At 49.6% G+C, this 23,206-nt stretch overlaps 3 protein-coding genes across 4 annotated transcripts; all 3 read left to right on the top strand.

Moving 5' to 3' along the window:
• Nucleotides 1-2,874: 2,874 nt before the first annotated feature.
• Nucleotides 2,875-12,994, top strand: LOC130538703 (nuclear receptor ROR-beta-like). Its single transcript, XM_057056554.1, has 10 exons — nt 2,875-3,331; nt 7,882-7,967; nt 8,074-8,215; nt 8,663-9,190; nt 9,284-9,405; nt 9,498-9,630; nt 9,930-10,037; nt 10,144-10,254; nt 10,385-10,494; nt 10,586-12,994. The coding sequence occupies exons 1-10, from the start codon at nt 3,325-3,327 to the stop codon at nt 10,745-10,747; spliced, it is 1,509 nt and encodes a 502-aa protein (XP_056912534.1). The 5' UTR covers nt 2,875-3,324; the 3' UTR covers nt 10,748-12,994.
• Nucleotides 12,995-13,254: 260 nt separating this feature from the next.
• On the top strand, nt 13,255-19,110 carry LOC130538801 (endophilin-A2-like). 2 transcript variants are annotated; one of them, XM_057056715.1, is made up of 9 exons: nt 13,255-13,494; nt 14,856-14,924; nt 15,006-15,222; nt 15,299-15,432; nt 15,505-15,663; nt 15,973-16,076; nt 16,254-16,387; nt 16,478-16,534; nt 17,028-19,110. In XM_057056715.1, exons 1-9 carry the CDS (start codon nt 13,450-13,452, stop codon nt 17,213-17,215), a joined length of 1,107 nt encoding a protein of 368 aa, XP_056912695.1. In that variant the 5' UTR covers nt 13,255-13,449; the 3' UTR covers nt 17,216-19,110. The 2 variants fall into 2 exon arrangements, with proteins under 2 accessions (XP_056912695.1, XP_056912696.1); XM_057056716.1 differs by lacking the exon at nt 16,478-16,534.
• Nucleotides 19,111-19,249: 139 nt separating this feature from the next.
• On the top strand, nt 19,250-22,833 carry stap2a (signal transducing adaptor family member 2a). The gene is made up of 11 exons (XM_057056717.1): nt 19,250-19,521; nt 20,176-20,247; nt 20,325-20,444; nt 20,521-20,577; nt 20,654-20,805; nt 20,891-21,022; nt 21,106-21,175; nt 21,252-21,354; nt 21,437-21,532; nt 21,605-21,733; nt 21,795-22,833. Exons 1-11 carry the CDS (start codon nt 19,414-19,416, stop codon nt 21,848-21,850), a joined length of 1,095 nt encoding a protein of 364 aa, XP_056912697.1. The 5' UTR covers nt 19,250-19,413; the 3' UTR covers nt 21,851-22,833.
• Nucleotides 22,834-23,206: the final 373 nt, after the last annotated feature.

Below are 23,206 nucleotides of genomic sequence, written 5' to 3'. Positions count from 1 at the left end.
AGAAAAAAACTGGATTGTGATTTAACAGAGCAAAGTTTTACCTTTTCTTCCATGCAAAAACTGGTCGCCAAGTGTTACTTGTTTAGAATGTCCTGAGGAAAAACTTTGTTGAGTGCGACTCAGGCCAGGAACAGGACAACCTTCTACGTATCTGTTTATGCTGTAATGCATAGGAGTGAGATTAATCTTCAGCTAACTGCCTGTGATTGAGCTGGCGTCTTGTTTAATCTGGAGCCACTATTATTCCAGAGAGCCACACACATGAAAAATGAAACTGATAAGACAAAAGACAGAACAATAAAAGAAGCAGATTTGCTTGAGCGGCAGCGGGAGCTGGTAGGAAAACCAGAACTCGCGGAAATAAAAAAAATAGAGCGCCGGGAAAGGCGAGCGTGAAGCGATGTGAAGGGGGGTAGTGGGGCCCCGACTGTGCCAGGATAGGAACTGTGTTTATACTCTATCTGACACACTGACCCAGTGACGCAGCAAAGCTCCGGGTTTACAGATTACAGAACCTTGACTGTGGACAGGGGAGGGAGGAGGGATTAAAGGTTCCTCCAGAGAGGAGAAAACAGGGAGATTAACTGAATGAGGGAAGAGGGAGTGGAGGATTACCGCTCTGAGTAGAGCGGGAGTCAGACATAATTCCAGCAAACTGACTGGCACTGTGTTGTGCATGTATGTGCATGTGTGCTGGTGTGAGGAGCGAAATGGCCCAAATTAGAAACAAAGAAAAGTCCCATCTGGAGGAGCCGCCGTGCTCACGCTCATGAAGGTTTGACAACATGATGTGACAACGCAGTCTGGAATGTGAGGCCGCTAATGCGGAGAGTCTGGCCCAGGGCCCCGACTCCAACCATATGCAACCGATCAGATACAGTTGTTCTGAAATCTCCACAATGGCTCTTTGAAGTGCGAGCGGGGCCGTTCAATGTATCCTTGGGGGAGTCACGAGGCTGCACTTTGGTCCGAGTCAGCAGCAACCTTGTGCTGTTCCCAACGGCGAGGTCCTCGGGACGACATTCAAAACACCGGAGCTGCTGCGGGCGCGCCGAGTCGGCACTACGGCGGGATGTCCTAGCTCACATTTCCTAGTGCGTGGCAGGGGATGCTGCTCTGCTTTGGCAGCTTTTAATTAAAACTCTAAAATAAACACTTCACTCTCCACGGACCTGTCACAATTGAAGGTGTCACTGTTGGCTGTCAAAAGATCTGTGTGTGCTCCCTATCACAGTGTCAGAAAAGTAAACATTAATCTAATTATGTCATCTCTGTTATCTCCCTCGCTCTGCTCACTTATCCTGTTTCGCCGTTGCTGCTGGTGGCTTTAGTCCCGACGCTAAGCTCTTCTTTTTCCTTGCCTCTTATTTAAAGTCCTACTTTATCATCAAAGGACAAAATGTCTGCCGCGTACGAGCCAGTGCCGAATCCCTCCTCTCCTCCCACTCCCCTTCCTCTGCTGTTCAACCACGCTGCGCAGCAGTTACGTAACTGCTAAGGTCAAAATGCCACTGCCGTTGTCAAGGGAGACATAGAACAGAGGGGCTTTGGTGGAAGTTGTGCATGGGGCGAGAGAAGGGGGGGGGGGGGGGGGGGGGGAGCACGGTCTGCACAAAAGCCTGAGAGCAACGAGTGCAGAAATGTTGGAAAAATAAGGATTTGCACTTGTGCGCATGAATAAAATATCAGGCTATTAATGCTCGTTCCATCCTGGGCTGCGGGCAGAGGAAGCGAGAGGAGGTGCCGGCCAAAATATGGGCGATTATGTATGAAAAATGATGAGAAGGGAAAGGGTGTGGGGACGGGATGGGTTGGGGGGGGGGGGGGGGCACAGAGACGAATGCAAGTACCAGCGTTTGTGGGCGAGCGTGTGAGAATCAGAGAGCAATACGCAGCCATGGCTGCTCTGTGCTCAGCTGCTCCACTAACCTAGTTTGAGTAATCTCTGCCTTTGTGCTGTTTCGTAACAGCGCTGCCAGGGAATTGCATCATAAGGCCACTCGCTATAGCAACCCCAAACACCATCACCACCCCCCACCCACACATACTGTATGTACCATCCTGTTACATGCCGATCAGGATGAGAATGTGCTACAAAAGAAAGAATCACAGGTTTGGTGCAGCTCCTTCCTGTGCGCTCCAAATCAGCATTTGTTAAACTAATGTGATGCAAATGTTGGAGCAAAACTCCAGTAATGTGTTTCTGCATGCCTGGAACGGAGGAGGGATGGGGGGGGCATGTCTCAGACTTATGGAAGGTCATGTTAAACCCCGGAGCTGCTTCGCTCAGAACAAATGGCGTGGTGCTGAGCAATCTCTGGGAGAAGGGCCAGAGCAATTTCTTATGAGAACATTAAAGAATGCAGCTCATTGGGAAACTGTTGCTCAAATGAATGTCTCGGAATTATCCTCTGCAGTCTCCTGCATTGATACCGACCCCACTGGCCTTTCATTGTGGCGACTTTCATATTGGAAGTGAAAGTTCGGACGTCTGTGAGGTTTGGATTGCGAAATGGAGGTGAAATGCTTCCTCAAAGTACCATTCAATGCACACTTTTGTTCCACGAATGTTTCTGAGAAACTTTCCAAGCCTTCTGTTGTTTACTAGGTTAAAGAAGCTCATTTACAGCCTCTCCCAGCTTCCATTGACAACACCTAATCCCTCAGGTATGAATGTCACAGAGCTCATAACTGACACTTGTCTCATTTGTAATTAGATGATGTAATAGGTCGACGTAATGGGTAACATTAACGTTCTAAAGCAGAACCAACGGTCCGATCCTGACATTTTACGGATTTGTCGTTGCCAGTGAGAAAGCCGGGCGCGTCCTTTTCTGCGCAGCCACCTTAAACTCGCTCCCGAGTGCGCGCCCCCGCGAGCCCAGCGCGATGAGCTGTCGGCAGTGAGATCATGGGAGAGTCCACGCTCGGAGAAAGTAGGTTAGCAGGGTAGACTGAGAGGAAAGCAAGCAATAGTCAGAGCGCACAGGGGGGCGCCGAGCACCTCGCGTCCACTGTGGGATTATTCTGGTTGAAAAGTTGCGCCGAATCTCGTCGCCGTGACGATGCGATCCAAAACGCTTTTCGCCGCTCTTGTGTTTCGCGTGGACTTAACCGAGCGATAGAGAAGAGGAGTTTCGGCTAGTTTCACCCCCTGTCTATCTTTGTCGTGCTTTAAACAGCGCTGTGTGCAGCCGGGACGAAGTTAATATTTGGAGTCAGTGAAGTCTGGCTCTGCGTAATTCTCCTCCACCCTGGCACCTACGATAACCACATGTAGCCAAGCTTTCGTCGCTCGACGCTGAAAAGAAAGAAAACACCAAAATGAGAGGTAAGTTCACTTCCTGCCAGCATCGATCTGTTGTTTTTATCGTGTAAAGTTCAAGGATCGGTGTTGGGTTTTGTGCGGACAGGGATGACCACATGTGTGCGCACGGGGTTCTGGAGTGCGCCTGTTTTTCCTCCCTGCGCGCATTAATCCCTCATGACTGGATTATGTCTGCGCAGAGCCGGAGGCTGCAGGCTCCACATTGAAGTTCAACATGAGAGCTGGCGCTACGCTGTTCAAACAGGAAAAAAATGTGGCGTTTAGCACCAGATTTGGCTCGGCAGAAGGGGACACATGCGTAATCGTGCTGAACGGCTTGGAGAGGGCGGATATGCGTGGTTTTAAAAAGAAACGTCTTCCCTTGCATACATATTGTCTAACGCTTCGTGTTAAGGTTATGCAATGAGCGGACGGAGGGCGAGGAGCTGTTTTAGAAAACAAATACGAAAAATATATATATTATGTAATCGAGATTCTGCGATTCTTAAAAGAAACAAGTGACGTATTCTGCAACAAAAACACTGGCAGAACTCCCCCCTGTTGGATATAACTTTATTTTCCTCCTGTTAAGTTTCTGCGCCCTCAACAGCGGGCGTGCGCAGCGTTGGGGTAGGTGTCATGTCGTGATGTTGTGACGGCTGTGCCAGCATGGCTGACAGTGTGAGCGCACTGAAGGAGAGGGACCTGGCTGTTCCACTGACCTGGTTATGTCACCCGACATTAGACAGCGGCCGCGCACGCAACGGAGGGAGGGGGGCGGCACGTTGGAAGCGCCGCGCAGCGCCGTGCAGCGCCATGTGCGGTTGTAGGCGCGTCCTCCATGTGTCTCTCCATTTCAGACTGAACTTGAACAGCCCTGACAACTCGGGCGACATCTGCAATATTAATGCATGCGGTCACCAGAGCATCAGTCCTGCCTTTGTGCGTTTTTTAAAGATATTTTGCAGCCCAGACAGACTTTATTGTTTTATTTAAAACAAACCTACTGGTCAGATTTAGGCCTGAGTCGTGTTTCTGTTTAGGTACGTTAACAGCTCTTTGCTGTGGTGGAAAGCTGATAAGCAGCCAGGAGGTTTTTGTGTTTTTCTGAAGGGAGGAAAGAGATTTTTTTTTTTTCACTGAGTGGAGGAGGGAGGGGGAGAGAAAGGCACAGGGGGCCTCTGGTGGAGGGAGGTTCCATTTCTGGAAGGATATCCAAATGTAAACAAACTGCAGCCCATTCTTAGCTCACCGCCTGAAAATGTAGGATAGTCGCCCAACCTGTTGCTTTGCCACAAGTGTGTCAGCACTTTCTTGTCCCCGTGGTCACTGTCAGAATCTTTGATCCCAAACTGCTGAGTCACAGCGGCCTCTCGGTGCTCAGGATGCACCCCTCTCTCTCCCCTTCTCTTTCTCTCTCTCCATAACCGGCGACAGTTGAGCACAATCAATGCATTATCAGTGGATTATCAGTATTCACACATAGACGCGCTAAGAACCCCAGAAGACTTGTGTCCAACCCTGAGAAGCAGCAGAAGGGGCCTGTGAAATTCTCCGCTCTGTTGTAATCCCCCTCCGTGGGCCTCAGCCTGGCCTCCGCTGGTATTTGCATCTTTTAAAATAGAGCCCCTTGATTTGAATGCTCTCCCGGACGACCGCGCTCCACACATGCGAGTCTGGGCCCAGCAGCGTCTAATTTGGAGTTCTAGCAGCATCTCCTTAGGTTTTCATCACCGGGGGCCGTGGAGCTGGGAGCTACGTGTCGTCACGTGTAATCAATAAGATGCTGGGTGAGGTGTGAAAAAGAGAAGTGCTTTAAGGCTGTGGGACCAAGAAACATCATGTGTGAGTGTGACACTGTATCGAGGGGGAGGTCAAATTCACAATTCTTTATCATGCTGCTCTAACACCGAAGGCTTTTACACCCCATATGAAATTGGACTTTGTAAAGATAACAAAGTTACACATTTAGCGGGGTGATAACACCTGCAGAGGGGACACAGTGTTCAAAGTTGAACCCTTTAGAAAAAATGGCGTGTAAACTGTGTAAAAGCTTTTATTTTGTTTAATACTCATACACAGGTGACAGCATTAATGTGAGTGAATGAGAGACACGTAGTGGCGGCGGCTTTTGTGAACCACATTAGGGGAGTGAAAAAAAAACCTTTTCAGCTGTTGTAGTATTCGTAATCTGGAGGGCGCTGAAGGTCAGATGCCGGTTTTTGTACAGGTCATCACTGATATTAGGGTTTGAGAGTCAACGCTGCCCCGAGCTGTGTGAGGCTGCATCAACTGTTTCAACATTAACAGACACTTTGTGAAACATGCCCAGAATGCTAACTTCTGCTTGGATCGTGCGACATGTCAAATGTCTTTAAATACACATTTATTTAACAATTTAGCACGAGAGGCGCTGGGTCTAGCTCCTCAGTTAATACTTTAGCTAACTGCCTAATGGGTGTTTTTACTCCATTAAATCCAGGTTTACTGGGGGTTCTCTCCAAATATACAGCAGTAGCAAGGGGTGAAAAAGCATGTCCGCGTGTTGCTGTAGCAACAGGGGCTGTTGACGGGGCATCTGTGTCATTCTGGCCCTCAGCAAAGGACCAGAATAGAATGTGTTGAAGAAGAAGCTCAATGTCAAATGCTGGGGAGAAGGGTGGGTGCCGAATAGCTGACATTGAGGTTCAGAGTCCATCTGACTGGAGTGAACTCAAGCCAAGTACAGGGCATTACAGTCAAATCAAACAGGGAATGTCATGGTTACAGATCACAGCTGGATTTATTTGAAAGAAAACAATATCAGAGCCAGAGTGGGGTTATAGAATCATAATAACCATCAAAGACAGTTGAGGCGCCTGACAAAATGGCCGCATGTTGGTGGCTTTGTTGATTTTGCTATTATGTAACAGCCAGTTTTGTGATGCTGGCTAGCAGCCTTCAGGGAAATGTTTTTTTACGAAGATTGAGCGTTTCTCAGCTCCACCTTAAAAACGGGTCTGTGGAGAGTCGGGAACGCGCAGGCCTTCCTTCTCTGTCTCCCCCTGCAGTGGGAAAGTGTGTCAGTAGGACAGACCATCCACATGGGCTGACAGGCTGCTGCACCAGAGCGACAGGAGGCTCAGCCAATCACAGCCGGGCGGCGGACGCCCACCAGCCAATGGGAGCGCTGGAGCAGGAGGAGGGGCGGGGAATCGGTGTTGCTAGAGTGAGCCTGCTGAATGAGTGTTGTGAGGAATGCTCACAGACAGGAGTTATATAACTGCACCGGGAGGGAGGGGTGGAGGGCAACCTGAGAAAAAAACAGGGAGGGAAATCTTTTTTTCTCTCTCTTTTTTTTTTCCGCTGCATGCCTCCAGCTGCCATGATCACTCGGAGTATTTTAGTCAACTGTTTCAGAGGCATCTGACTTTGTCATTAAAAAAGGGGGTGAAGGAGTGGAAAGTTGTGTTTTCCAGTTAACACTGCAGCAATTCTTCCCCAATCGCATAACAGGCCGCCGTGGTTTTCCGTGCACTCTTCTCATTAGTGGCGCAGGAGGGATTTTTGTAAATTGAGCTGAAGCCGTAGAGTCGGCACAGCTGTAGGACGACGTGGTTGTTTTTTCAGCCTCGATCGAGAAGTAAGGCGCCTTTGTGCGTGTGGGAATGTCCTGTGATTCCCTGTTTTGTTTGCTGGTCCTTCATGGGGGTCACATGCAGGACGGTTCGTCTTCTCTCTGTCTTTCAACAAGGCCCTTAAAAGAAGTGCCTGTATTAATGACCGACGCGCGTCGGTCCAAAGTACTGGATGTCTTTGTTTTGGTGTTAATGATCGCCTCAAACACACAATAAAATGCCACTGACGGACTGTTTTCATATTAATCATAAACAGGTTTACAGTCAGGAGAATCGTAAAGCTGTGCACAACTCCCTTCAGATATGGAACTCCTAGATTACACTCAGACTAAACTGAAACTCGAGAAGGTGCGGGAGGACGCCAGCGAGGACAGAGGTGAAATGAATCAACAGGCCAAAAGGCCTCGCAGCTGCCTCTGGTATCGGCAGAGAAGAGCCTTCTGGGAGTAACGTATCTCATTTTGATAGGACGCTCACACAGGCGACGGGTTCATGCGCACAATGCTGCAGTTCATGTAATTTAATGGTAATAAGTTGCACGCAGTGAGAGGAAAATAAGTGCACATTCCTCTAAAGAATCACTGTAAATGGATTACAGATTTACTGGCCCGATGACGACAGAAGAAGCCGGGATCAAAGAGACAAGGGCTTGATTTTTTTTCTGGACGGCATAAAAAGAAAAAAAATCCATCCAGCCAGATAAGAGCAGTATAACATCAAATGGCCGCAGATTGTATCTGTTCATACAGAAAACAGGCAGCATTTTGTTTTCGATCTACAGATTTTCACACTCTTCGAGCCGAATTAGTGCAAGACCCAGGCGTCCGTGCTGGTCTGTGTGCGGAACAATCCACCAGTGTTTATCGCCTCTTTGCATGTCAAAGATTCTCTTTTGTGCTATTCGGGGACTTTTCATTTTTAACCCCTTTGATCGATGTTCCTTCTCTGTCCCTGCAGCTCAGATCGAGGTCATCCCCTGTAAGATCTGCGGGGACAAGTCCTCAGGAATCCACTATGGAGTCATCACCTGCGAAGGCTGCAAGGTGAGGAGGAAACACCCAAACGAATCCGATGTCTCCTTCCTGCAAACCTTGTGTTTCAGTTCAGCCGCCAATGTGCAAGCAGCTGATGGCGTTTCTGTTTGTTTAGGGCTTCTTCCGCCGCAGTCAGCAGAACAACGCCATGTATTCTTGTTCCCGGCAGAGGAACTGTCTGATCGACCGGACTAACCGCAACCGCTGCCAGCACTGCCGCCTGCAGAAGTGCCTGGCGTTGGGCATGAGCAGAGACGGTGAGCGGGCACAAAGGAGGCACTGTGCACATTTTATATAACGCCGTTAGCTGTGAAACACACCGATTAAGGAAGGAATAGGAGGTCGGAGTAGGATTGGAGTTTTTTTTATAGTTTTCATTTAAAAATATAAGGACTTTGGGTTCAGCCCGTGCAGATGGAGGCGTACTAGTGAATCCTAGTCTGTTTATCTCATTTATTTTAAATCTGATACCAGGGGAATTTGAAGCCCTCAACTATAGTGTCCACCAGAGCGCAGGGGAACACGGGTGTTATCTATGCGGGACAGAAAGATCCAGCAGGGGTTTAAGGAGCTTGTCAGATGTGTGCGATTTAGAAACGGCGCCGCTCTGGCCTCCCCAGTCCTGAGCTCTTCTCTAAACCTTCGTCCTCGTCGTCGATTTCACCCGTAATTTTCATGTATCGACATCTGTTTTCCTGCTGCAGCGGTCAAGTTTGGTCGCATGTCCAAGAAACAGCGCGACAGCCTCTACGCCGAGGTCCAGAAACACCAAAAGTCCCAGGAGTGTGCGGGAACGGGGGGCGCGGGCTCCACCGCTCTGTCCTTACCCAAGGACAACGGCGGCGGCGGCGGCGAGGAGGACGCGGAGGAAGGTCTGAGCCGATCGTACAGCACCGGCGGCTCCAGCTCCACCCTCAGCGACCTGGATGATATCGCGGCCTTGCCAGACCTGTTCGACCTGCCCCTGACCCCTGAGGAGGCCAGCGAGTACTGCAGCCTGGAGCTGCTGGGCGGGGGAGGGGCCAGCACCGGAAACACCTCCAATTCGTCGTCCGCTTCCTCCTCTTCCTCGTCCCTGTCCAATCAGAACTCCCCGCAGCAAACCGTGCTGGACGGGGCCGACGGCAACGGGATCCAGCTGCTGCACACACACTCGACAACACATCCACTGCTGGTTAACGCACACAAGATGCTGGACAATCTGCCAGACGACTGCTCGATCACAGACCTCGGTGACTATTTACAACCACGATGATCCCTCAGTTCATTGATTCAAGCCTATTGTGAATAAACAATAAATAGTGTTCGATTCTATGTCTTTTCAGAGCACATCACTCAGAGCATTGTAAAGTCTCACCTAGAGACGTGCCAGTACAGCGCCGAAGACATGAAGAGATTCACCTGGGTGCAGTATTCAGCCGAGGAGACGCGCGTGTACCAGAACAAGGTGTGTGGCCAACGCCGGGAAACGGGCAGGCGCCGGCCAGCCGTTGCCGAGCCCGGTCTCACCGAGCTCCTTTTTCCGTGTCGTTTCCGCAGTCGGCCGAGTGGATGTGGCAGCAGTGCGCGCACCACATCACCAACGCCATCCAGTACGTGGTGGAGTTCGCCAAACGCATCGCCGGCTTCATGGACCTGTGTCAGAACGACCAGATCATTCTGCTGAAAGCAGGTCGGTGCCTGTCTGACGTACTCCTGACTGTCCTGCCAAGGAAACAGAGCATTACACAAAATCTGGTCGCACAAAACGCCACGCAGGAGTTCCATGCACTCACGTAGCCGTGTATGTATGAGCTGTGTGCAGATCTGGGTCAAAATTATTTACCTTCTCTATCTTGTGTTATGCGTGCTGGAGTATCTTGGCCCCCGTCCTCTGTGTGTCCCACCGCCCCCCCTCGTCCCGGCCTCCTCCTTCCTCTTCTTTGTCCATCTCTCCATGTCTCTGCTTCTGTCTGTGGCCCACCACTGCAGGATGCCTGGAGGTCCTGCTAATCCGCATGTGCAGAGTTTTCAACGTCAACAACGGCACCATTTTCTTCAACGGGAAGTTCGCCCCGGCCCAGTTCTTCAAGGCGCTCGGTGAGGATCAGTTGGGTTCTAATGAGCAACAGGATCATGGGAGCGCGCTAGCGATCCTCCGATCCTCTGATTTCTGACGTGTCATTAACCTCCCGTGCCTTTGCAGGGTGCGATGACCTGGTCAGCGCCGTGTTCGACTTGGGAAAAGGTCTCTGTCGTCTGCAGCTCACTGATGAAGAGGTGGCTCTGTTCAGCGCCGCCGTCCTTCTGTCCCCTGGTGATTTCCCACACGTACACTGTTTATCACGTATGCAGATAGAATCGCTCTGAAAAGATGTGTTGGACATCATCAAACGGCGCGCAAACCCCTGGAGTAACGAGCTAACGTTCCATGATCTCATCTGTAGACCGGCCGTGGCTAAAAGAAGGCCAGAAAGTTCAGAAACTCCAGGAGAAGGTCTACCTGGCGCTGCAGCACAGCCTACACAAGAGCGTCTCTGATGAGAAACTGGACAAGGTGAAGCGGAGAGCGACCCCCCCCATCCCGATGTACGTGCACAGAGCTTGGCGTTCATAAACTCACCTCTCTGCTTCTCTCGCTCCTACAGATGGTGTCCAAGCTCCCCACAATGAAGTCCATTTGCAACCTCCACATCGATAAGCTGGAGTTTTTCCGCCTGGTCCACCCGGAAACCGCCTACAGCTTCCCGCCGCTCTACCGGGAAGTGTTCGGCAGCGAGATGTCTCTGCCGGACTCCACCAACAGCTAGGGCGCGGGCGGGGCGGTGGCGACGGAGGGAGATTATACCGAGCGGTAGGGAAGCGCGAGGAGAGACAGAGCAGGAGAGAGATGTCAAAGCTCAGCAACCAGCAATTAAAGAGACAATCCAGGATGTTAAATACTACATCTCCCATGATCCCAAAGTAGTCCTCCACGTTCCCAGCAGGCAGAAGCACCTTACACTACAGACCGCACACGCTCATGGTCCTCTGCACACTGTAGCATTAACAAACAAGTCAATGGGCGGAACGCAGGCGCCCAGTTGGCCACCAGATCCTCTGAGGATCACTAAACCATTTATGAATGTACCTCATTGATAAGCACCAGTGCACCATCCACAGCCCAACAGCGAATGTACGAACCCTGTCGCTCCGCGGTAAAACCCCCCATCATTTCAGACTCTAATTCTAACCTCTTTTTTAGTTTCTCCACTTCAGCACAGTAAGCTCGCTCACACAGGTCACGCACTCGTACCGACCATCACCTTTGGGACCAAGATCACGAGTCATTCTCTCTGCTGTTGCACGGAGCAGGTTGACCTCCACAACCCATCTAGAACCAGACCCACAGAGTTAGACAGTGTTTGGTGCTGCCTCCATGTAGGCTCTTGTGATGCAATGAGAAACCTCAGTCCCACGCACCCTTTTTCCTTGTAAATGCCACTTATAGAGAAAGAACAAGAAGAAAATTATCTTTTAATTTATATACACGTTTATAAGCAGATATTTTAAATGAGAATGTAAATAGATGACTATATAAGTATATGGAGAGATTTAGGATGTGTAGGAGAGAGAGAGAGAGCGAGCATTGGAGAGAAGAGGGGACAGTCGGGTGTACACGAGGGGGCGACGGATCCTTCCATGATGGACTTTTTTTGGGGGGGGCGGGGGATTCCGGTTGTTTCTCTGCACCATTTCCTCTCTTGACAGTACTCTCAGGTTTCTGTGGCAACGGCCCCCTTTTTGCCCAGGGCAGGCTGGGGTTGCTGCCGCCGAGCGAGCGATCAGGATGGACACAAAGGGCGGTTTGGTCCGGGAGGGGGGGCGCCCGGAGGCCACATGACATTTAGCTGCAAGCCTCCGCACCATCCCAGAGAGGAAGACATGGACAGTAAAGAGAGCGCACGGCAAACCAAGACTCTAACACCTGTATGATAACAGAGGAGAAACAGGGTACCCCCCCACCCCCAGGGTACCCCCCCACCCCCACCCGTTCCTCACCAGCAGTCAGTACAGTCCAGTCGGGGTGGTAACGCGTCTGTCACTCATGTTGGATGGAACGACGACGATTCACAAGTTGTTGGTCGGAGGAACTGTATTATTTTGTACATTTGCTGTTCCTCTTGCCTTTAGTCCTGAACCCAACACTTTTCTGAAGCACTTATCTGCCCCCCCCCTCCCCACAGAGCTACCAGCTGCCCCCCTGAGTTGGGCCTCAATGCCAGTTAAGACTTAGGAGCCTTTCAGTCGGTTTAGTTGTTTAGATTCAGACCTTCACATCACACAAACTCACCCACAATTTCTTTTTGGCATTTTCTCATGTACATACGACACTTTTTCGAAGGTCGTTATAGCAACGATCGGATCACGACGATCATGTCTTACCTGGGGTGCTGTGAAGATTCGGAGCGGGGTCCGAGGACCCGCCCGCCTGCCGCTCAGGGAGTTAGCTGTGACCTCTTGCCCCTTTATTACCAGTGTCATTGATTTTGCTCCTCACTCACCTTTGCACCTAAGACGATAACAATAATCACTGTGGACGTAAGTTCTACCTTTTTTTTTTGTGAATGTCACTCACAAAGTGTCAAAGCCCTCCCCGTTTGTCCTGTCGTAACACGAAATCTAGGAGACATAGGAATTTTTTAAAAAAGAAAGAAAAGAAAAGAAATCAGGTAGTGTTCAAGATGAATTTCGATATGGGGACGTAATGCTTCTGTTGCTGTGATTTCCATTTATTCGTCAGTCCTTTATCCACCGCTTTATTTACACGTCTCCATGTATGTCTTGTAAAGTCAGTGATCTATTTTTTTTTTAAACTGGAGAAAGATTAGGAAAAAAGTTCAGACGTCAAACTGTTTGTCTTCCTTTTCTTTCTCTGTTATGACAAAATGTACAAAAGTTATAATACTAGTCCAAGAGTAACTGAATCACACAGTGCGCAATATTCATTGTTGTCGAATGGGATACATCATATGTGGTTTTAAGAATGTAATAAATTGTTTCCTTTTTCTTTTGAAGCATTTTGAGTCTCATTCATCTCCCCTCTGACTCCCCACACCATATTTTACATGTGCTGTTTATTCTATTCTAATAATCAAGCAAACTCTCCATCTCTTGAGTCAGAAACTAACATTCACATCCTTTTTTAAATAGATCTGCAAAAAACGGCTCCCGAATGAAACAAACTTCGAAATGTGCAACTGAATCCGGCCCAAACATCATTTGCCCAGGGGTGACAGTCTAAAGCGGGGGGGGGGGGGGGGGGGGGGGGTAATGGATGCATTTGTCTGGTAAAGTGCTGACCCACTTAGCGGAGCCTCCCACAGGCAGCAGCCAGGAAAGTGTGGTTGCAGAGCGACTTTCACGTCGACGGTGCAAAGTTCCAAGACGTCCAGTCACCGTCTCGGCGCTGTAAACCTGCACAGTCGCGTTTCCAAACCAGCACGTTTCCCTTCGTGGCTGCCCAGGCGAGATGTCTGTCGCGGGGTTTAAGAAGCAGTTTTACAAAGCGAGCCAGGTAAGCGCACAACTTTGGAACTTTAGCCGGTGTTTTCGCTAGCTACTCCAGTGGCCAGTGTGGACTAGCGTCGAGCTACCGAGTTAACCATAAATAAAAACACTGGCAAAACAGTTGGAATGGCACGTTTTTACAAGTTCTGATTACTTGGTTCTGTTAAAATGTTTGTTTTTGGGTTTTTTTTTTACCATTCAAAATAGTTTAACTCCTCTGACTTGGGTCTGGTGTTACCTGTGTTTAAAACAATATCGCTAATGCTAATAACGTTAGCATGTAAACATAGTTACCTTTTACGGTGACGTCGTTAAATAATTAAGTGACTTCATGTACTGACCCTTTAGGTCGATTAAGTGTCACCGATAACAACTTTACTGTGAATTAACCACCTTGCATGTGTTTAAACCTTTTTCTTGACACAAAAGTTGGCGTTCAACCGTGTTCAGGCACTGAACGGGTTAAACTTTCCGGTTTGACGAGATTTTTGTGCCCTCATTCTTCGCGTTCTGTCAAAGTTGGTGCTCGTTTGTGGTGTTTTACAAATTAAGTGGACCATCCAGTATGTGCATTTAGTGTCAGCACGTTTGTTCTGGCGTGTCCTGGCCGGCACATTCGTGGACAAAGTCTCCAAAGAGTGAGAAAACCACACGTCACACAGGTGAATCACAACAGTGCTGTCACCTGCATGCAAGAGCATCTGCAGCTCATCTCACGCTCACAGAAGGCTGTTAAACAACTCCAGATCAGGAAATCTGGGAGCTAAAAGGAGCCGAGATCAGTCCGATTTCCAACACGTTTGCAGCAGCCTGCAGGAATATTACGGGTTCCTCAGAATCTCACCCAGGCTGTCAAGTCAAACGGCAGAAACACGAGCCGCCAGCTCCAGAAGCCGAGTTCAACCTCAAATCTTTGCATTGGGATAACATATGTCAAGTCGCTGCCCCTTGCACTGCTGGGTGTGTCGTAGAGATCTGCTTATTTGAGTTAGGTGTTAAGGTTTGTCCATCAAGCCAAAGAATTATTGCCAGGGTGTGTTTAAAACTGGTGTTTAGAAAGGCTGAGCACACACACAAAAAAAAGGTTTCCAGGCAAGATCAAAACTAATGGGGTTGGAATGTTTACTGAAGGTGAGGGGAATTCCACAAGTGTTGGAACTAATGAGATTCCATAACTGGACATGAAGTGAGAGAAGCTTAATGGTAGAGTTTTAATGGCAATTAGAGCCGTAGAAATGGGTGGGAGGTACATGTGGTGCATTTATGTTTGCTCAACTAGTGACAACTGCAGGTTGTGTGCTTAAGTGGATGCTATAGGAAGAGGGAGAATTCCAAACTTACCACATTCCCATCATTCCCATCCTACAGATGGTCAGTGAGAAGGTTGGAGGAGCAGAGGGGACCAAACTGGATGAAGACTTCAAGGATCTTGAGAGGGTAACATGCAAGTTCACATCTGAAGAAAACATTCTTTTGGGTCACCAAATAAAAGCTGGTTGCTATCGCTCGTGTGTCCAGAAAGCTGACGTGACCAGCAGAGCTGTGGTGGAAATCATCAGTAAAACATCGGAATACCTCCAGCCCAACCCAGCAACCAGAGCCAAGCTGACCATGCTCAGCACGGTGTCCAAAATCCGGGGGCAGGTGAATAGTCCGGGCTACCCCCAGCCCGAGGGCCTCCTGGGGGAGTGTATGACCAAGTATGGACAAGACATGGGCACGAACACCAGCTTTGGTGAGAACGCTGGCGGGTGGCTGCTGTTGATCACTGAGATGGGAGCGCGCACAAATGTCCAGTTTCTTTATTCCAGGTGGGGCTCTTATGGACTTTGGGGAGTCCATGATGAGGTTAGCCGAGGTCAAAGATTCTCTGGACATTGATGTGAAGCAGAACTTCATTGACCCACTGCAGACGATTGCTGATAAGGATATCAAAGACATTCAGGTAACCCAAACAGAGCAAGATCGAAAAATAAGGTACAGAAATGCCATAAGGACCTGAAATGGTTCCTTCCAGCATCATCTGAAGAAGCTGGGGAGCCGGCGCCTGGACTATGACTACAAGAAGAAGCGTCAGGGTAAAATCCAGGATGAGGAGATCCGCCAGTCGCTGGAGAAGTTCCACGAGTCCAAAGACCTGGCTGAGAGCTCCATGCACAACCTGCTGGAGACGGACGTGAGTTCCCCTTCTTTAATGGTGAATCACGTCCTGAGAGGCCTGGAGGGGGGAGCTGCTGCTCAGCTTCACAGCTGCTGAATCCCGTCCTCGGGGACAAAGCGTGTCAGCTGACAGGTTGTCCCCGTCCACCACGAGCTCGTCCAACCAGTTAGTTTGGTGTTGTCCTGTAAGGCCTACTAATGATCCCAGCTCGTTACCTGATAACAACAGTATATGTGTGTATGGATGTGATGACACTGCTGTTTTCCAGACTTATGCGTGCGTGTGTGTGTGTGTGTGTGTGTGTGCGCGCACGCGTGCGTGTAGGTGGAGCAGGTGAGTCACCTGTCGTCTTTAGTGGAGTCTCTGCTGCAGTACCACAGAGAGGCCTCTCAGATCCTGGAGGTGCTCTCTGGGAACCTGGCTCAAAGGTCAGTTACCTGGAATGAGAGATGACTCGGCGGTTTCGTTCTCCCTGTTTTATTGCCCCCACCTGGCTAAATGTACACGTTTTGTGTTACTAGATTTGTTTTCCTTTTTAATGGCATTTCCTTGTTCAACCTGCTGATTGATTGGCTCATGAACACACATGTTCCTGTGATGTGCAGGGTGGATGAAGCTCAGTCCCGACCAAAGCGAGAATACACCCCCAAACCCAAGCCGTCCTTCGACTATGGACAAGAGGAAAACTCAAACGGAGGATACACACCTACTGCAACGAGCCCTCCCTATCACTCTGCAGGTAACGTGTGTGTGCGTGCAGCGCCTCCTGCCAGTTTTCTCTGCGTGGACGTGGCGCTCATGGACGTTTTCCCCCTGTGACACTGAGCAGCCGCAGCACAATATCCAGCTCTATCCTCCCAGAGAGCCTCCGTCAAGAGCCGACCCCGTGAGTGAGACGCGCCAAGACGCTGTCAGGTCTCGCCGCTTTGGACACACAGACGTCCACTGTCGGTGTGCTGGAGTAACACTGGTGGAGAGTGTGTGTTCTGACGGTGGAGAGAACCTTGGGCCCCGCAGGGCGTGGCCGCCTCTGGCCCAGGCTGCAGATATATATACACTCCTAAAGTATCCAGATGATCTCAAGTACAGTAATTGAGCTGAGTTGTGTATATCTGACAGTCTGTAACATTCACTTTGGAGAATCTACTGAAGCTCAAGAGTCATTGCAGCATAAACAAGTGTTGAATTTAAAGGGAACAGCAGGGATTTCATCTTGGCCTTCAGGAGAATCTTTCTTTAGACTAACTTCGTAACCTTCCACACCTACATTAACTCCCACTATCATTTTCCATCTGACACTGGGATAGAATTGCTCCAGCTTCTAATCTTGTTGAGGTGGTTTCCTGGACTCACGCCTCCATCCTCTCCTCTGTCTGCAGCCCAGCCGTGCTGCCGAGCTCTGTATGACTTTGAGCCGGAGAACGACGGAGAGCTGAGCTTCCGCGAGGGCGACGTCATCAACCTGCGCAGCCAAATCGACGAGAACTGGCTGGAGGGATCCATCGGCGGTCGATCGGGATACTTCCCTGTCAACTACGTCGAGGTGACGGTGCCTCTGCCGCAATGAAAGCAGCCAGTCACCAGAGGGAAGGAGCAGCAAGTGGGTAATCGGAGGATACGGTCATAGTGATTCGACATCTAAACGTGGGGACTTCATTTCTGTTTGGGCCAACTGCTATTTACATGGATCAGGATTGACTTTTTTCTTTAAAGGGGAAAGATGAAGGGAATCAAACTAGCATTTACTGTGTCCTAAAGTCTTAACATTCCTTCTCAAGGCACCCGTGCACTTTGTCACATGCACTACCATCACCAGGTCTAACGGAGAAACACTTTTTACGCCACACTTCTACATTTTTTTTATCAAACCAATCAGAGAGATTATTGTGTGATTGTTCATGGTACCACACGGACGGCGGTGCCTTCGGGCGTCGGTACTGTTGTTGACTGACAACATGGAGGGCTGCTTGCTGGTCTTCCTCAGTCCTTCCGTCGGCGCCTCGGCCGGTCGTTTGCTGCCACCTGCTGGATCTTTATGGAATTGTTGAAACGTTTTCACGCTGTCTGGAGTCATTTAGATCTTTGCATGGATCTAGGCATGCATGGACTATGTTAATTATGTCTTTCTCGTCTGGTGTGGCTCAAGACAGCTTTTCCAAACGTACAAGAAGGTTGTAAGTGTTGCACCGGATGCAGCAACGCTATGTAAAAAAAAAAAAAAAAAAAAGAAAAAAATCATTGTCTGCATGATTCACTACGTATCTTGTGCCGCATCACCATAATCTCAAACGCCCTTTATTCTCGGTGTCTATTGTCGCTGCTGGCAGTGTCACTCAGAGGTTTCTGGCCTGTTTGTCCCTGAACGTTGGGCCTTTGATTTGTTTTTCTCCCCTCCGCGTCGGGGGCCCAGCTTGGCTTCGTTCCTCTTAAGTTACAATTCAGAGCATGGAAATTAAAGTGATGCGTGATTGGGTGTGCTTGTACCTGCTTCGGTTTCGGGGGCCGGGTCTGTGCCCCAGGCCTGACAGAGAATTCTATTTCTAAACGGTTGTGTACAGAGTTTGGTAATAATGAGGGGGCCAGACAATAGCTGGTTTCAGTTTCAGATGAGCCTCTTACACTCTATGAGCCGAGTAGATGTACTGTTCTCCAAAAATGTCCCCCTCCCATCCACCCTGCTCATCCCTCCCATCTCACTTTAAACTGGAACTGGAACAGACAGGCCTTTTCAGCGGGGAAGGGGACCCAGCAGTGGATTACAGCCTCCCTCCCCCGCTGCTCTTTATTCACCACCTGCCTCTGTACCCGAACCCGCTGCTTCTTCTTTTTTCATCATCATCATCTGCCCTCATTCCAATCCCATGATGCCTCTGAGACTCCCAGTCCACCTCTGTAATAATCCCCCAGTGTTTATCAGTGCCCGGCCAGCGTTCTGGTTAGCAGGTTATTAAGGTTGGATGCAGTCAGGCTGTGCTGAGTAATGACGGCGGGTTCAGGTGTGGGTTTATACGCCTCATTACTCTGACTCGGGCGTGTGACGCAGCTCCGGGCTCAGATTGAGCTATTATTCAGTTTGTGTATAGTGAAAGGCCAATAATGGCGAGGAACAAAAGGGCCGGGATCAATATTAGCCTGCGGCTGAGATATTACGGCGTCATCTTTAACACTATATTCTTGTCTCAACTTTACCATATTAATAAAGTATTACTACATTAAGATTTATTATAGTAGACCATTTGTTAATGGATTTCACTCAAATACTCATTCTCATGCTTCTTTTTAAACTGCAGCTTCTACGTCTTCTGTGGGTAGACTGAATGTGGGATTATCCAGGATTATCATAGTGGATTACCTCTATACAAAGTGTAATTTTCTGTGTATCATAATGTATATTTTTGTAAAGGGCAGTGAATTCTTTTGGCTTGTTTATGAATAAATATGAAGTCATTTGGCTGCTCTGCATCGATTGTGCTCTCTTCAAGTGTTTGATTTTACACAAAGACATATTTGACTGTCTTTGTATGAAAGTATAGAGGGATTGGGATATCCCCCTGCAGCTCTTGAACGTCATTTATGGATAGAATAAAGAGCCATTCAGACAAAACTGTGCACTGGCCGCCTGCTCGATCCCTGGTCACAGCAGGCTGAACAGCAGCCAGCTGCTGGATTATTGCCACGCCACTATCTCATCGGGGAAGGCGTGTCACTCCGCCGAATCACTGAGCGCCCCTTTGTCCTCGGTCGGTGCCCAGGCAGCGACACTCGATGGCGGCTGCACCCGTCAGGCAGCGCTCGGGGGCGGCGGGAGCCCGCTCGCAGCTCCCGCCCTGCTACTACGAAGGCTACCTGGAGAAGCGTGGACCCAGAGAAAAGGTGGGTCCTCCCGGCGCGTCTGCCATGTTTGTCTCGGCTGCATGTTGTTGCGGGCGGCGGTCAGGGTGCAGGACACCGGCTGATCTCTCATTCCCGGAGCTGTCAACTTCCTCATTGTGCTCGCATGGGCGAGGCGCTGCCGGACATCTGCCCGTTTTATCGCCCCGCTTTTGGGACGAATCTGACGGGGAAGCGAGCAGCCGTGCGTGCGCAAACCAGATAGCAACCGGGGGGAGCGCTGCTGTCAAAACATTGGCATTTAAATCACGTTGCAGCGGGAGGGGATTTACGCCAATTTTTTTCCCCAGCCACAGAAATCATGTGCTTATTTTTTTGTTCTGACAGTCTGATATCACTGTGTAGTCACGTGGGCGCTGAAACCAGATAAGAAAACAGCCTTTAAAAATTCTGCGTGCGTAAAAAAGGGGAGACCCTCCCCCCCAAGACCCTCACACACACACTTAGGCTGGTTTCAATGCAAAGTGTGGAGCTGTAATGTGAGCGTGGCTCAGGTGCGGGTGTCCCACTGGTCCGTGGCAGCTCAGATTGACAGCAGCTGTGTCCCACTCCTTTATCCACCCCCTGGGACAGGAAATGGGATGGGAACTATCCCTGATGCACCTCATATTGCATGTCTGTCTGCACTCCCAACAGGCATTCCGGAGACTCTGGACCTGTCTATGTGGGAATTCCTTATACTTCTTCAATAATGCCAAGGATACTAATGTAAGTGTGACAGGGGAGTGTATTTTGCTTGTTGTGCGCTGTTGTGTGCTGGAACCCTGCAACGTTGTGTGTTACAGTACACCGAGAAGATGGACCTCGCTGGTTTCGTGTCTCTTAAGGACGACTGCAGCCGGGACAGGAACCTGGAGGCAGCCAGGTTCATCCTGCGCATGAAGGACGGAGAGACCAAACTGACGGTACCGTCCCACCAGCACACGTGTGTGTCAGAACTCACACGTTTTCGGATGTCTTACAGCCTCTGTCTGCTTCCAGGCACCAAACCTGGAGTCCCGGGAGCTGTGGAAAGGCTTCCTCTACTCTGTCGTGGATGTAAATGCTCACTTTCTACCCACTTTATTCGCCTCTCTTTCTTCGAGTGAATGATTTTTACGCCTCTCTGCTCCAGCTGAACGTCCCGTCCTGCCTCACGTTGCTGCCCGGCCAGCTGCAGATGCTGAAGGAGGTGGTGGACAAAGAGAGATCCAGGAGGAGGACGCGCACGCCCACGCGTGCTCCTCCCTCACCCCTCTCTGTGCCTTTAGTGGGGGAGATCCCACCGTGAGTCCACCTCTTTACACACACTTTTATAAAGTCCTGCGTTCAGAATCAGGAGACAGTGAGACACGATGCGTCTGGCGTGCAGGTGCTTTCGCCCCGTGTCCAGAACAGAAGCCGAAGTCCTATTGGAGAGACACCCAGACTGTGGGAACATGCTGCTCCGTCCAGGCAGGGACGGCTGCTCGCTGGCGGTCACCACCAGACAGGACCTCAACGGGTAACCTGACCATCGCCACAGCTGCAGGTGTGACGGTCACAGAGCGCGCTAGCTAACGTAGCTGCTTCCCATCCTGCCCTCAGGTCCGTGTTCAGACATTACCGGGTGACCCAGAGGGACCAGGGCGGCTACGTCATTGATGTGGAAAACCCTGTAAGTGCGTCATTAGAAGGGGTTCTTTAAGGTCACTTATCAGGTGGCTTGAGACAAGTTTTATCTCCTCGCCTAGATTCCCTGTGCCGACCTGCACGAGGTCATCGATGCTCTGGTGGAGAAGACGGCGGGAACGCTGCAGCCGTTCCTCCTGGAGGAACCTTACGAAGAGAACATCAGTACTAATCCTCTCTACCGTTGTTATCGCTGCGTTTTTGTCCGATTCCCCTCATGTGATGACGCCCTCCTCTGTGTTGTCAGCGTACGTTTCAGCTAACGATGAGAACGGGGAGCGGATCCTGCACACCGCCCCCTCCAGCCCCCTGCCCAAGGCACCCACCCTGCCACCAAAACAAGGTCAAGGTCCCGCACAGCTCACGCAGACATGGATACTCACCTTTACTGAAGGTTGTTTTCATTCTTTTGCAGACCGTTGGCCTAGCAGCCCCCTGTCCAGGTCTCCCGCCCCTGACCGGCGTATCCTGACCTCACCCGTCCCGGCCTCTCCCACCAACCCTCTTAGAAGACTGATCCACTCCCCCTCCCCTCTCACACAGAGTTAGTAGCCATGTATATCCCAGCGTGTCAACACGATCTGACTGTCTTTGTGCATCCACAGCGCTCAACGAGGAGCTCAAAATGAAGCTGGAGAAGAGAAGAGCCAGTCAGGAGTGACGTCTTCAGGGGGGGGGGGGGGGTCGCCTCCCCTCTCAGCGCTCCATCTTCAGTAACAGACCCCGTCTCACCGAAATGATCTACCCATCCTGTGCCTTCTACGTCAACACAAATGGTCGCCAGATAGAGTTCCCTGGAATTCATTCATCTCAACCATGTGACAGTTAGACGGTGGATAAGGGTTCTACAGTGCTACCCGACCGGGGCGGTTCTGGACTCATGCTTCGTCTATCCATAATGCACATGATTCAGAATGGAGTCCAGATCAACAGTGGCAGCTAAGTTTGGATGGACGAGTGCTGAAGGAACCAACAGCTGATCGCCCTGTTTTCCGGTCTGAAATCTGACACACACCCGCACACACACACACACACACGCGCCACCGAGCTGCTGATGTTTGTCCCGCAACACTGGAGAAGAAACAGACTGTGTTTTCCTACAATCATCCCCAGAGAGCTGGACTGAAAACACAACCCGCGCCTGTTGCGGGACCTTAAATGTGCCCTTCACTGACTTAACTTTAACTGCTGGTGCTTATTTTAAAGTGTTTGCTACTGTGTACATGTTGGTGCTAAGACTGACCAGCCTGGGAGTTCCAGGTCATTTCTGTTCCTCGTTATCTCTGCTGTATGTGTCAGCGCCCTCTAGTGGAGTGGCTGTCAACTAACAGGATTTTGAACAGCACAGTCTTTGGGCGTCTGAGAGTCCTGTTCCACATTAAGTGTTACCCCCACGTCGTACCTCTTCATCAGCAATAAATAAGTATTACTTTGACCACAGCTCTCAATAAATACATTGTTTTTTTTAACCTGACCATCTCCTGCAGCTGTAACATGTTTACAATAGTGGCAAACTGTGATCAATTGTCTGTATGATGAAAAAAGTCCTTGTATGTTTGTATTTGCTGTGTTGTGTTTACTTGATCGCAATCAAAGACGCGTGTTTGTTTGATATTTTTGAGGCATTAAAATCTTTTGCATGAATGTGATTTGTGAACTGTCCCTGCGAGTGCGTCAATCATCCATGTATATATTTTTCTAAAATGGTTCATATTTGGCCGGTGGATTCAAATCATTACAATTCTGTTAATTATAAAAAGATATAAAAGGACAGAACATTACTAAGTGCAATAGTATTGCAGATTCAACCAAAAAATATTTATTTTAAAGTACAGTTGAAAACAAAGTCATTAAAAAAAGAATAGTCTTTTCACTGTTAAAACTGTTAACTCTGTTTCTGGCTCATCTGCCAAATTACCAACTTTAATGCGATAAAAGGGACATCAGTTTCTTTTATTTGTTATTACAAAGTTTATGAACTCCTGCATTATCTAATAATCATTTAACATAACATAAA

The sequence above is a fragment of the Takifugu flavidus genome, chromosome 15, assembly GCF_003711565.1.
Source record: "Takifugu flavidus isolate HTHZ2018 chromosome 15, ASM371156v2, whole genome shotgun sequence".
Lineage (NCBI taxonomy): Eukaryota > Metazoa > Chordata > Actinopteri > Tetraodontiformes > Tetraodontidae > Takifugu > Takifugu flavidus.
The sequence above is the reverse complement of the archived record's forward strand: the minus strand, read 5'-3'. Positions and strand labels throughout refer to the sequence as shown.

What these genes read in the sequence shown, in the direction of transcription:
- LOC130538703 (XM_057056554.1), top strand. An exon ending in CTGCTCGATCACAGACCTCG is followed by an intron (nt 9,191 to 9,283) that starts GTGACTATTTAC and finishes ATGTCTTTTCAG; the next exon opens with AGCACATCACTCAGAGCATT. An exon ending in CGCGCGTGTACCAGAACAAG is followed by an intron (nt 9,406 to 9,497) that starts GTGTGTGGCCAA and finishes TCGTTTCCGCAG; the next exon opens with TCGGCCGAGTGGATGTGGCA.
- LOC130538801 (XM_057056715.1), top strand. Translation starts at nt 13,450, where the DNA reads ATGTCTGTCGCGGGGTTTAAGAAGCAGTTTTACAAAGCGAGCCAG. An exon ending in TCTGGGAACCTGGCTCAAAG is followed by an intron (nt 16,077 to 16,253) that starts GTCAGTTACCTG and finishes TGTGATGTGCAG; the next exon opens with GGTGGATGAAGCTCAGTCCC. An exon ending in CCCTCCCTATCACTCTGCAG is followed by an intron (nt 16,388 to 16,477) that starts GTAACGTGTGTG and finishes GACACTGAGCAG; the next exon opens with CCGCAGCACAATATCCAGCT.
- stap2a (XM_057056717.1), top strand. Translation starts at nt 19,414, where the DNA reads ATGGCGGCTGCACCCGTCAGGCAGCGCTCGGGGGCGGCGGGAGCCCGC. An exon ending in AGCGTGGACCCAGAGAAAAG is followed by an intron (nt 19,522 to 20,175) that starts GTGGGTCCTCCC and finishes CACTCCCAACAG; the next exon opens with GCATTCCGGAGACTCTGGAC. An exon ending in CACCCTGCCACCAAAACAAG is followed by an intron (nt 21,533 to 21,604) that starts GTCAAGGTCCCG and finishes ATTCTTTTGCAG; the next exon opens with ACCGTTGGCCTAGCAGCCCC.